The 14444-nt window shown below is 47.0% G+C and overlaps 1 protein-coding gene across 6 annotated transcripts in view; it reads left to right on the forward strand.

Moving 5' to 3' along the window:
- ptprub (protein tyrosine phosphatase receptor type Ub) overlaps positions 1 to 14444 on the forward strand; it is a 134819-nt gene that overhangs the window by 93065 nt on the left and 27310 nt on the right. For 2 of the 6 annotated variants that reach the window (XM_030371048.1, XM_030371049.1), the window contains exons 13-17: positions 4188 to 4224; positions 7937 to 8075; positions 10259 to 10288; positions 11579 to 11733; positions 12395 to 12582. In XM_030371048.1, the coding sequence (XP_030226908.1) occupies positions 4188 to 4224; positions 7937 to 8075; positions 10259 to 10288; positions 11579 to 11733; positions 12395 to 12582 (549 nt within the window). Of the gene's footprint in view, positions 1 to 4187; positions 4225 to 7936; positions 8076 to 10258; positions 10289 to 11575; positions 11734 to 12394; positions 12583 to 14444 lie in introns of all 6 variants that reach the window. The other 4 variants (XM_030371051.1, XM_030371053.1, XM_030371052.1 and 1 more) reach the window with 2 other exon arrangements.

Raw genomic sequence — 14444 nt, forward strand, 5'->3', positions numbered from 1 at the left:
AGAGATGGGAGATTGCTACTCTAATATTCAGGGTAGTGAGGAGATGTTGCCGTGCAAGGTCCCCAAACACACCAATGGAATTCGGTCCGGACGGGCTCTGGCTCTGGAACATCATCAGTCGGGGAATGACTGAATTGCGTCGTTAGGGCCAGCGCCCCTGTGTGACTTGTTGAACCCTGTTATCTATTGACGGGCGGGCTGGGCCAGGGCTGCCTTGTTTTTGTTGCAAGGCCACTGATCGGAGCTGTGGGGGGTGGAACGGTGGGAGGGAGGGGGGGGCAGACGACGGGCGTGTCTTTCCGCCCGGATGGAGAAACACACGGGGGGGAGTGCAGTGTGAGCACTTCACACAAACAGCCCACTCAGAGCAGGATTAGACGGGTCTGGCTTCAGCACCGGACGGGATTAGTGGTATTTTATTTGTTCTCCTGGAGGTGGTCCCGACCCCCTCGACCGGGCGTTAAGCCCTGCTCCGTACCGGCCTTATCCAGAACCTTCCCGCCAGTGTCCTACACGCCTGATACCCCTGGATGTGATGTCATCGTCGCTGCAGTCAGGCTGCTAATGTGATGCATCATGGCGCTCAGACGGCTCAGAGAGACACTCTCTGCTCTTCCTCCTGATGACAGGCCTGACACCAGAGTGTCTGCTGCTTAATGGCTGTTGTCACCCAGTTTAGAGTCTGTTGTGTTTATCAGCCGGTACAGGGTGTTGTGTTTGTCACGTGCGTTACAGTGTGGTGACAGCACATGTAGGGCTCCATGGCTTGAGACAAGACGAGTCCTCCTTGTTTATGTCTGCATACACACTTCTACACTTCTAGTTTGATATTCATAGTCAGTTATATATTTATGCATGCAACTATCTGGGATTCTAGTGAATCACTTTTTCTCGGTGTTCTAGAAATATTATAAATATAGACATGACATTTAATGTTGGGTGAGAAAATTATAATTAATTTGGATTGATTTTGAACGTGAATTATTATGTGAATAGCATGGAATTTAATTTCCCCTTTAGTCTGTAATGGGAGCTATCGCCATGGTCTGAGAATCATCAGTCTCTGTTCTTGGCCCAAGATGCTGGCTGGCAATGAAACCCACAAATATTGAATACGAGATCCATCCAAATGGATTCATAAACTAAGTGCATTATTTGCCTTACAATCTTCTCCGTATCGATCATTTGTCATATCTTCTGTCTCGGTGTAATTGATCTGATGTTTATGAAGCTTGTTAAATATAGATTGTGCACCTTAAACGTCTTCCTAGTTCATCATGATCGCTGACACTGCAGCTCATTAAAAAGGAGCCTGTGTGGCCCGCTCCAGTTTGGTATGAATTTATGTGTTCATGCCAGCATCACAACTAGTCTTTTGAACACTGGCAGCGATGGGAATAGTTAAAACATTAAGATGGAACCATAATATTTGGCGTTTACCCACACTAATTATCTGGAGGGAGGCTGTCACTCTTCTGTAATTGCTTTGATTGATTCTTCTAAAGATGCACTTGAAAGAGCATGGATTCAGACAGGCTTTCTACTTCTTAGCAGGGCTTTTATAATGCAGCTCTCTCCTGCATGTCCCTATTGCCCTAAAACCAAGAACTCACACACACACACACACACACACACACGTTTGGGTACACCAACCGCATGCACACACACACAAACACACATGCAGGTACACACACAAGCACACACAAACACACACACATCCTAACGAGCGCACACATACACACGTACACTCACAAACACAAACGCACTCACACACACACACATTCACACTTTCACTGACACACATACATACACGCACATATACATTTTCACAGACACGCGTACATCATAAACGCACATACACATTTTCACAGCACTCGCAAAAGCCACGCATCCACACCGTTTGGCTCAAAAGCATGCATCCATTGGCTCAATCACGTGTGCACACAAACGTGATTAAGAATGTTTTGCGTCACCTTTTTGTGCGGTGTAGTCCCAGACCTTCTTTAAGGAGCTGGTTTGTAAGGCCTACCGTTAACATCACTGCTGTCTTATTTCTCTGTACCGCATGCGGTAACGTGCACAAGAAAAAAGGATTGTGTGTCAGAAAAAGCAAAAGCTGTTTTTATGAACATGCACCATTGAATGGTGTCAGAGTACTTCGGACACTATGGTGAAGAAGAAATATGTTATATTGCTATAGGCTAGCACCATTTTAAAATGGCTTTCCTGCTGGAATTTTTATAATACACAACAAATAAACATCTAATGTGATTACAGTAACACCATAAAACAGACTGATAAGATGTAGGAGTTTTATCAAAAGCAATTCCACAGCTTACTTTTATAGATCCATATCCTGAGAGAAATAGAATAACAAACATCTCTTCTATTTACCAGCATCTTCAGTTTCACCCCAGAATGCAACAGCCTAAGTAGCAGGGTTTTAGTGTCTACCATGACCGGTTCGTTCAGTCAGGTACTCTGGCTAATATTGGGGCGGCAGTGGCTCAAGAGGTAGAGCGGCTTGGCTGGTAACCTGAAGCTTGCTGGTTCGATCCCCGGCTCCTCCTAGCAGAGTGTCGGGGTGTCCTTGAGCAAGGCACCCAACCCTAACTGCTCCCGACGAGCCTCGCATTGGCTGACTCCACCATCGGCATGGGAATGTGTGCGTGAATGGTGAATGTGAGGCATTATTTCGAAGCGCTTTGGGTGGCCAATGGTTAGAAAAGCGCTATATCAATGCAGTCCATTTACATTTATTCACTGCTGATAAAAATAATAGATACAGTTGGTTGATGTGTCATGTACCAAATGATTTTTGGTACATGTCTCCACCTATAGTACATGACATGAACTCTATTTTGTGGACATAAATAGTGGAATACTTTATTCTTGATCTTCAATCTGCTGCTTCAGGTTGAATTCGACCCTCTGCTCCTTTAATTAAATTAAATCTGGAATCTTTGGAGTAGTTTGATGAGCTCTTTGTTTCTGAATTGCTCGATAGACATAGCGGTTGCAGGACATGAATAAGCATCTGAATCTTTAAATGTGATGAGAAATCTTCGTAGACGTGGAGTAGTAAATTGTATTCTGGTTGTGAATTGCACTGGCTTGACAAAGGTCCTTTTCATGACTCAAGATGGCGTCATTTAAAAAAGAGAGAAATAATAGGTTTCACTTACCTCCTCAACCTCACAGTTCTTTGTCCCTAGGAGCTCTTATTGCTCCGTCTAGAAGAGGTCTATACTTTTATTCGTTTCTGTGATTATATTTTATTCTTTAAGAATTATTCTGTAATTAGGTTTTATTTTACTTATCTGTTCACAATTTCTTTATTTTTTTCTGATTCCAATCTCTCTTATTCCCTCTCTCTATCTCTTTGATTCTGGCTTTCTCTCACTCTGCCTTTTCTCGACCCTCGGGTAAGGGGGTTGATTTCGTTGAGCGACCGTGTGGGGGACGGTGTAGTCCCCTCCACGCAAAACGTTAATGATCCTTCCGCAGGTTCACCTACGGAAACCTTGTTACGACTTTTACTTCCTCTAGATAGTCAAGTTTGATCGTCTTCTCGGCACGCGCTCTGCCTCCCTCTCTAATTCTGTCTCTCTCTTGATTTATCTATCTAACTCCCGTTAGATAGATAGACAGACAGACAGACAGACAGACAGATTCAATATAAAGCAGTTCTTTCAGTAAGAGACTATTTCACCCAGCATGTAAGAAGGAACGCTTCCAAAGGTATTTTATTCCATCTGCCATAAGACTCTACTATAACACAACTGTTATGAAACACTGTTCTGTCACTAAAAACTGCTTGTAAATAATGTGCACTTTCCACTGTACATGTGAAATTAAATGCTCTCCGCAATTATTCTGCATTAAACAACCTTTTCTGGCCTCAACTGTTGTATAACCCTAAGGCGTGTACATACTGTATATGCCCCTGTGAAATGGCATTTGCGTGATTTTTTCCTTTCTTTCTTTTATTATTGCATCGTTTTGGGCTGATGTAACAAGTGGATTTCTCATGTATGGGATGAGATAAGAAATTATCAGTATGAGTATATATATATATATATATATATATATATATATATATATATGTATATGTATATATATATATATATATATATATATATTTCTTAGATGCACCCTCTGACATCTATGTTTTGTTCATCTTTTAGGAAACCAGAATCAACTGCATACGCATTGCTCGCAAAGGTAAGAGAACATGTAACATCTTCTTATAAACACTGACGATAACCCATCATAGCAATATGAAGGTGTGCAATTAGGATTACTGTGAAGGTAGGATAACGCAACATGCAAGTAGCGGCGGGAGGCTTTCATCCTGGCCGTGGTACCGAGGCGTCAAAGTGCGTTATCAAAGACGGCTTCTCTGTTCCCACTCACAAGGCACTAGACAGCTACATCTGAAGCCTCTGACCCCGGTCTGGCCTACAAGAGTCCTCCAGATCAAAAACCGCTACCTGAACCCATCAACCACAGAAAGCACCGGGAGCTCCCCCGGCCCGCTGCCTCCACTCAGGGATTCAAAAGGACGCGGAAAGGGCAGGGGAGAAATGACTCAGCCCTGATGGTGGAGGTTCGGCTCCTTCTGCCTCTGTGCGCCGTCACAGTGAATACAACTCCCGTATTGATAGTTTCATCTTGCCACTGCGACAGTAAGCACAGCCTTGCAAATAAATTCACCGGCCGGGGGGCTGTCCTTTCTCTCGTGAAGCCCTCTCTTTCTTGGACCAAAAAGAGGCAGGGTTCATCTTGTATGGAGCCGAGAGCTCCTGTTCCACATCTTGACGGCTAGGCTCTGAATGAAACCGTTTCCTAAGGGTGATGAAAATTTCGCAGCGGCAGCTTTTCTTCTGGGACTCTTAGGAGGCCCTGCAAAAAGAACAAACAGCAGGAATAAATGAAGGAAATAACAATTCATGGTTCGGAAAAACAAAGGAATAATTAAAGCTTTGTTTGATTTTGATGTATCTTTTATGAACGAATGTCAGCCAGTCAGAGAACAAAAAGCCCAAAACTTAATAACATTGTTTTAAAGGAAGTAAGGTGATGTTTCAACTGATCGGTGGATCTCCAAGAGATAGAGTGTAATTTAAAGGCGGGACAGGTCAGGGGTTATTTCATCCCTGGCTGTGATATCTATGCTCTAGGCTGCCTATCAGTCACCAAAGCACACAGGCGAGTGATTACGGCGCGGATAACAAAGCAGCCGATTCCATTCCCACTTCCAGGTGACAGTTTAATTAAGCACCGCTTGGCAGTTCCTATTCCACAATAGCCTTCCATTTCGGCTTTAAGTGCCAATTTCAAACAGCCGGCATTGGTCGTGCGCGCGAAAGATCTGCTCCATACTTATGTTTAGCCTAATGGAAACTCTGCGGCTAAGAGTAGCGCAATCCTCTTATGCATTCAAAACGTCAGAAAATTGAATTCCCCCTGCTCGTCTGCATTTATTTGGGGAATGTAAAATAGACTATTGGACTTCATTTCTTATCGACTTCATTTCTTTTCCTAACCGGTTGGGAGTGAGTTTGGATGTCTGACGACACAGGGGGCACCTTGGGAAGACCGATAAACAGAACGCTCCGGGACAACAAAGCGGCGTCTTTGATCAGTTGTCAGTCTGTCAGGCTGTACAACCCATCACACGAAGCATCAAGTGATGTGGTTCACAGACTAAAGAGAACATTGCCTTTGCCCTACAGACAAATACAGAAAGAGAGATGAAACCCACAAACAAACAAACCAAACGACACACAATGTGGTTAATAAAGCGTTTATTTCCACAGCCCAGTACACGAATCACGCAGCCACATTCGAAGACCCCAGGCCTCTATGAGGGAGAAAAAAAAAAAAGATCTTGCGGGATGAGACAAAAGACACTGCCCCACTTTTAGCTGTATTTGGGATGAGGCTTATAAACGCCCAGGGTGGAGGAAAGATAAGCCCAGGAACATAGCTCTGTTTTCCTTCTATTTTGCCCCAATCCCATTGTCCCCCCCACTGCTCTGTTAGCTAGTAACTGAGTCCCCAGGCCTGTTTTGACTTTTCCAATCGCTGGCTGAAAGATAGGTTGGGCTGAGCTAGGCTAGGCAAGTGATCGGCTGGGTTAGAGATAAAATGGGCTAGAAATAAGCTGGACCAGAGACAGTCTGGGCTAGAGTTAGGCTGGGCTAGACTAAGGCTGGTCTAGAGTAAGGCTGGGCTAGAGTTAGGCTGGTCTAGAGTTAGGTCAGGTGCAGGGTCTGCCAGGGCCTAAAGGACAAGATGACACAATACACGGAAATTAGGTCACCACGCGGCTAGAACAAGACGAAAGAAGAGCATCTCTTCTGACCCATTACCATAAGTATACAGTATAGACTATATAGTGCTATTCTGACTGTGTGGAGGCGTAGACGTACCCGACAGAAGGACTAAAACTAAAACAAAGGCGCTTTAGTGTTGATATTGTTGTGAAGGATCATTTATGTATGCTCCCCCTCGTTCTGCGTGTGGCGTCCTTACTTCCCATTGAACTTGAAAATGCTAGTGTCTTTCTCTTCTCCATACAAGCCCACTTTTACCTTAGATCATTATTTTTAGTTGGGTATTTTTTCTAAAGAGCACTTTGAACGTCTCCATTATTTTCACGCTTTTACAATCGAGCGCTACATGCAGAGATTTCATAAATCTAGAGATCGCTGTTCAGTGAATGCCATCTCACAGCTTACATAAATACTAGCTGCATTGATGTGTGCGCACATCTGAAACAAAGAATAAAAGAGAGAAGAGAGACAGAGAGAGAGAATGTCTTCTGCAAACTCTTTTCAATCTATGAATAGCTTTGAATTATTCCCCTCTTTCTCCTTGTGTATGCATTTTATTTCCTGCTGAAGCGGTTCTCCGTCCGTGAATTGTTCTAAGCCGTTGGATCTCCAATGTAGCCGGATCACACTATGTTTTTTTATCCTAATGGCCCTCTCTCCCCACCCCCTTTCCACACCTCCCCCACTTCCACCCCCCTCCCGCCACCAAATCCACCTCACCCCCACCTCCACCTCCCTCCCACCACCACATCCACCTCCACCTCCCTCCCACCACCACATCCACCTCCACCTCCCTCCCACCACCACATCCACCTCCACCTCCCTCCCACCACCACATCCACCTCCACCTCCCTCCCACCACCACATCCACCTCCACCTCCCTCCCACCACCACATCCACCTCCACCTCCCTCCCACCACCACATCCACCTCCACCTCCCTCCCACCACCACATCCACCTCCACCTCCCTCCCACCACCACATCCACCTCTCCCCCACCTCCACCTCCCTCCCACCACCCCATCCACCTCACTCCCACCTCCACCTCCCTCCCACCACCACATCCACCTCTCCCCCACCTCCACCTCCCTCCCACCACCACATCCACCTCCACCTCCCTCCCACCACCACATCCACCTCCACCTCCCTCCCACCACCACATCCACCTCCACCTCCCTCCCACCACCACATCCACCTCCACCTCCCTCCCACCACCACATCCACCTCCACCTCCCTCCCACCACCACATCCACCTTACCCCCACCTCCACCTCCCTCCCACCACCACATCCACCTCCACCTCCCTCCCACCACCCCATCCACCTCACTCCCACCTCCACCTACCTCCCACCACCACATCCACCTCTCCCCACTACTACAACCACACATCCCCCCCACCACCACCTCCACCTCTCCCCCACTACTACAACCACACCTCCCCACCACCACATCCACTTCCCCCGCCTACAACCACATCCTCATCTCCCCCACTACTACAACCACCTTCCCCTTACCCTGTCCACCACATCCACCTCCAACCGATCTCCAACCCTCGCCTCTCTCCCCTTCCTCTACCTCCCCCCGCCCCGACGGCCAGCTGCCTGCAAGGACCACCGGCGTGCGCTGGAGGTGACCCAGCGCTCGGAGGAGATGGGGCTGATCCTGGGGGTGTGTGCCGGGGGTCTGGTGGTGCTCATTCTCCTGTTGGGCGCGGTCATCATCGTCATCAAAAAGGGGTGAGTAGCGGCGGGTGTGGAGGCTGCTGCTCCACGCTGGCCTTATTGTGGGATGTTTGGTCCGGCAAGCAGCCGTACGCGGGCGTCGCTCGGGCGCCGCGGCAACCATTGATCGTGCGCTATGGCGACCCCGCTGTCTCCCAGTAGGGGCAATTAGGGATAATGTAGTCGTTACTGTATCATACTGCACTCAACTCTCCCACTCCTCCTTCGTCTTATTTTTGCTTGTTTCTTTTACTCTCTCTGAAGCACGGCATCAGAGGACACCAATTATCAACCTATTGGATGTTGTTGCCGTGGTTATTTCTGCCTCGTTCGCTATTTCGCTCCGTTAAAGCACAGCAGCAAGTGTTTCATTGTGTTGCTCTAAGGCACTTGCTAGAGCAATTTATTATTTCCCTATGGTACGCTTGCTAAAGCTACGTTGTATTCGTACATAGCACTCTAGCTAGAGCTACATTGTAATTCTCTATAGTAATAGCTAGATCTACATTACATTTCTCTTTGGTACACTAGCTAGAGCTTAATATATTCCTCTATAAATCACTATCTAGAGCTACATTGTAATTTTCTATCATACGCTCGCTAGAGCTACATTATTAATCTCTGAATTGTTACGTATTTTAAGCACATAAGCTGCCCCCACATAGCCATTAGGAAGCAGGATCGAACACACAAGCTGCATTACCCTCACATAGCCACTAGGAAGCAGGATCGAACACATAAGCTGCAATAATTACTCTAGCCACAGATGGCAGCACCTTTAGACAGGTGAGGATGGCGGAGCCATTACTCACACCGGCCACGCCCACTTCACATGGGCCACGCCCACTTGACCATATCAATCTCGACAGAGAGATTGGAGGGGAGGGACTAGGTAGACGAGCGGAGAGACACGGGCCCTAAGCCCGTGGCTTGAAGCCAGCTCACGGTATTTTCCCTCACACGCGTTAGATACAATTCCCTCCCTTAAGCTTCATAGTTACCATACCGAAACATGCCTACTTTGACAAATAAAGTTAGTTAAAAGCGACCAAGGATTGGACCACTTTCTTCAAGAAATAACGCAACGTAAGCTAGCTAAATTACATTGCATTCCTCTTTAGCACAGTAGCTAGAGCTACATTGTGTGTCTTTGTAGCGCTAATTTGCTAGCGCTAAATTGATTTACGCTATCGTGCACCTGAGGGGCCAAAAACCTCTCATCCACAGGGCCATCCAAGTGTGAAGCATGTAATTATAGGCGGATGCAATTCAATTAGCCACTTAATTATGCACTCTAAGCAACAACCTGACCTCTGGAATTGGATGTTAATTAGGAAAGAAAGAAAGGTGGGCTTCCTGTGATCATTAACCTGTGATCCTAAGTGTTCACCTACCCTACCATTACTCTACGTTGGATTTAGACATAACCTAAGACTGAGACTCCAGGCAACTGCCACAGCTAACACTTAATCTTTCTGGAAGAAAATGAATGCCATTTTACATTTGAAACCCCGCCATGCTAAACAGAGACTTATACTGAGGGCTAGTAATCACAATGGAATGGCTGAGGTCCTACGGAAGAAGGTTGAATTATGCTGATTTGATGATGAAATACGGTGCTGGTCTCCATATTAGCCCCTATTGCTCTCCTAAGCTACCATGAAGATGTCCCTCAGAGAAGGGATTGCTAGATTTGCTCTTGCTGAAACCCTACATGTCATTTAACATGTTGGGTAGCATGGACACATATTCAACTCAAAGATTTTTCAGGTCTGCCTGTCTGTTATACATAGAGCCTATACACATGTCCTGCAGGTCTAGTCAGTATAGCAGCCTATACACATGTCCTACTGGCCTACTCCGTATAGCAGCTTACACACGTGTCCTGAAGGCCTACTCCGTATAGCAGCTTACACACGTGTCCTGAAGGCCTGCTCAATATAGCAGCCTACACACGTGTCCTGAAGGCCTACTCAGTATAGCAGCCTACAGACGTGTCCTGAAGGCCTACTCAGTATAGCAGCCTACACACATGTCCTGCAGGCCTACTCGGTGCAGCCAGACTCATCAGACACATCTCAGCCTCTATTCCCTTTTCCATCCCACTGCCAGCTGGCATGGCTTACACTTTTACATTTCTTCTTTCTCTCTGTCTTCTTCTTCGGCATCGGTCTCTTTGCTCTTCTTGCCGTCTCCAGAAGGGACTCCTATTCTTACTCTTACTATCCGTAAGTTATTCCCTCCCTTGTTTTTTTTCTTCTCCCTCATTCTGTGATCCATCGGCGCCCTCATTTAGCCTCTCCCCCTGCTGCAAGCTGTGGATGGAACCGAACCCCCTGTCTGATCATTACCCGTCTCCCCTCTTCTCCCCCACTGTCTGCCTCTCGCTCTATTTATCTATCCCTCTATATCACCCTCTGTTATCTCTCTCTCTCTCTCTCTCTCTCTCTCTCTCTCTCTCTCTCTCTCTCTCTCTCTATAACCCTTTATATTCTCTTTATCTCAATTATGTTTATCTCTATCTCTATCGATTTATGTGTCTTTCTATCTGATCTGTCTCTATCTCTCTACATATCTATCTCTTCCTATCTCTCTATATAATGCTATCTATCTCTATATCTATCTTTCTCTATCTATCTCTCTATATATATCTCTATCTAACTATGTCTCTTTCTCTCTCTCTCTTTGTCTCTCATCTACATATATATATATATATCTTTCTCTATCTCTATGTACCCCTATGTCTCTCTCTCTGTCTCTATCTCTACGTCTCAATCTCGACATCTCTCTACGTCTCCCTCTGTACGACTCTCTCTACGTCTCCATCTCTACGACTCTCTCTCTACAACTCTCTATGTCTCTCTCTCTCTACGTCTATCTCTCTACGTCTTTATCTCTACGTCACTATCTCTACGTCTATCTCTCTACGTCTCTCTCTACGTCTCCCTCTCTACGTCTCCCTCTCTAATTCCCTCTCTCTACGTCTCCCTCTCTACGTCTCCCTCTCTACGTCTCCCTCTCTAATTCTCTCTCTATACGTCTCCCTTTCTACGTCTCTCTCTCTACGTCTCCCTCTCTACGTCTCTCTCTCTACGTCTCCCTCTCTACGTCTCTATCTCGACTCTCTCTCTACGTCTCCCTCTCTACGTATCTCTCTCTACATCTCCCTCTCTACATCTCCCTCTCTACGTCTCTCTCTCTACGTCTCCCTCTCTACGTCTCAATCTCGACTCTCTCTCTACGTCTCCCTCTCTACGTCTATCTCTCTACGTCTCCCTCTCTACGTCTATCTCTCTACGTCTCCCTCTCTACGTCTATCTCTCTACGTCTCCCTCTCTACGCCTACCTCTCTACGTCTATCTCTCTACGTCTCCCTCTCTACGTCTCTCTCTACGTCTCCCTCTCTTTGTCTCTATCTCGACTCTCTCTCTACGTCTCCCTCTCTACGCCTACCTCTCTACGTCTATCTCTCTACGTCTCCCTCTCTACGTCCCCCTCTCCACTCTCTCTCTAAGCAGGAAGCCGGTGAACCTGAACAAGACCCCCATCACTTACCGCCAGGAGAAGGGCCACCTGGGCTCCATGGAGCGCAGCTTCACCGATCAGAGCACCCTGCAGGAGGACGAGCGCATGGCGCTGTCCTTCATGGACACGCACACGTGTGGGGCACGCAGTGAGTACCGCTGACCGTAGGAAAACACTCAGTTCTCACTGTTGTTGTTGTTGTCCATCCAGACATTTCCTTAAGCGACATGTTTTGAGGCAAGGCTCTTAGTGTGGTGGCAGGGATGTCATAATTCATAAATGCAGTGCGGGAATCACAAGAATCTTTTTTTAGTTTTTGTCATTTTCAGAAAAGTATTATAAAATACCAAATTCGTAATTAGGCACTCCAGGGATTTTATCTGGGTACACCAATCAAAGATGCTTCATCTCTTGAAGCCCTTAAAAGATATGTCTTCCCCATGAATCCTGTTTCCTTTGTGTTTGTTTACATGTGTGTATGTGTGTGTGTGTGTGTGTGTGTGTGTGTGTGTGTGTGTGTGTGTGTGTGTGTGTGTGTGTGTGTGTGTGTGTGTGTGTGTGCACCTGTGTGTCTGCGTGTGCGTGTGTGTCTATGTGTTTGTGCTTGCGTGTGCGTGTATGCGCGCGCGCGCGCGCGTGTGTGTGTGTGTGTGTATGTGCACCTGTGTGTCTGCGTGTGCGTGTGTGTCTATGTGTTTGTGCTTGCGTGTGTGTGTATGCGTGTGTGTGTGTGTGTGTGTGTGTGTGTGTGTGTGTGTGTGTGTGTGCGTGTGTGTGTGTGTGTGTGTGTGTGTGTGTGTGTGTTCCAGGTGAGGCTCGTAGTTCAGTGAACGAGTCCAGCAGTCTGCTGGGCGGCTCCCCCAGACACCAGTGCAGCAGGAAGGGGTCCCCCTACCACACGGGGCAGCTGCACCCCGCGGTGCGCGTGGCCGACCTCCTGCAGCACATCAACCAGATGAAGACCGCCGAGGGCTACGGCTTCAAGCAGGAGTATGAGGTACGACCTGCTGCGCCCTGGTGTACACTGGTCATAAAATGCTTCTTACCTCGCTGTCTCAAACACTGACGGATTCACTATCGAGTTGCTGCGGGAACACGTCAGAAGTTACACGCCAAAAAAGATACAAGAACATTTGACTGGGAAACATTCAATACTAGACTGAAGGTCTAGTATAATATAGAGCCCATGGTGGTGGCCCCAGCAACACTGCTCAAGAAGGTTGGAGATCTTCAGATCGTCCTGGTTATAGATGGCTGTTCCTCCTCCCCATCACCAATAGTGCGGAACCGTGGTGTTATCCTGGACTCCACCCTCACATTCCGGTCCCATCAAATCTGCCTTCTTCCACCTAAGTGTCTTGCTCAGGGACACATCGACACTCAGCTAGGAGGAGCTGGGGATCGAACTAGCAACCTTTCGGTTACAAGACAACTGCTCTACCTCCTGAGCTAAGCCGACCCATCGCCGGTCTCCTCCGATCCCTACTCCCACTGTCGGTCCCTGTGCTCCACAGGCAGGGATCTACTCTCCATTTCCCGAACCAGACTTAAGACTTGATGATGAGGGCCTTCTGTGCAACTGCCCCTAAACTATGGAATAACCTTCCACCGCAGATCCGCGCCTCAAAACACACGTCTTCTATTTGACCTATACCCTCCTTAACCCTCCCTGCCCCCATTCCCACTCTTGTTAAGTGACCTTGGATACTGTGAAAGGCGCTATATAAATGTAAGTTATTATTATTATCATTATTGAAGTTTCATAGCACCAAGTTGAAAGGACAGCTTATTGAATGGCTTATGGTGTACATGGCTTTGTCCTTGGCCAAGCTAGGTGTTGCACTGTTGTTGGCTGCTGCATTAACTTGTGTCTATACCTATTTATCCATAGGAGATAGCTTACCCACAACCCCTCTCCAAAGCATGTAACATCTTTCCAAGATAACAAAGAGCCCTGAAATTCTGCATTGTCCATGAGGCAGAAGAGATATGAAGAACAGAGACACCATAAAGCAGAAACCCAACAGAACAGCCTAGTCTGCTGTAGAAGGATGTACCTCCACATCCCTCCTATCGGGGACTCCATCCAGGGGTCCACCAGTGCTTCAGAACTGATCAGCAGGTGACACACTGTCACCCAGCCAACACATTAATCATCTTAATGCAAAGAAGACCTCTGTCATGATGGACAGAATCCTAATGAGGAGCACGCCGTTGGAGAGCTTCCAGCCCCAGAGCCCTGGTCTGGTGCCTGTGTGGGGGAGGAGGTGGGGGAGGTGGAGGAGGTGGGGATGGAGATGGGGTGGTGGAAAAGGAGGCGGTTGAAGGAGGAGGAGGTAGGGAGTTTAGGAGCCTGAGTTGGCTGTTAGGAGGAGAGCAGAGAGGAAAGGCTATCAAGGGAGGTTAGAAAACTAAAAGGAAAAAAAATAGTGACAGCCTGTTGGCTCTCTGCGTCCTGACCCTGAAATCACAGCTTCTCACTCGTAATCTCAGTGTTTATCCTTCACTCTGGTTAGGAGAAGAATGCGCTCTAAACGACCTGTAATCCGTAAAAGCTTTAAACGCTGTATTTTGATGTTAAGAACAATCCACACCAGGTAGGTGTAGCTGTCGCTCACATTTTTAATGGTAGTGTGGAATTTAAAAATAAAGCAGTTAAAGTTGCAGCATGTATAATTTAGTGGCGTCTGGAGGAATGGACTTGACAGAAATGTAATATAATAACCATTGGAAGTCATTACAAGTTTATTTTCATTAGTGAATAATCCCATGGAAATAGGATTGTCTTGTTTTCGTTACCTTAGGATGAGCCCTTTATACTTCACGTAGCCCCCCGCGTTGCACCGCCATGATTCTACA

The sequence above is a fragment of the Gadus morhua genome, chromosome 11 (genome assembly GCF_902167405.1).
Source record: "Gadus morhua chromosome 11, gadMor3.0, whole genome shotgun sequence".
Lineage (NCBI taxonomy): Eukaryota > Metazoa > Chordata > Actinopteri > Gadiformes > Gadidae > Gadus > Gadus morhua.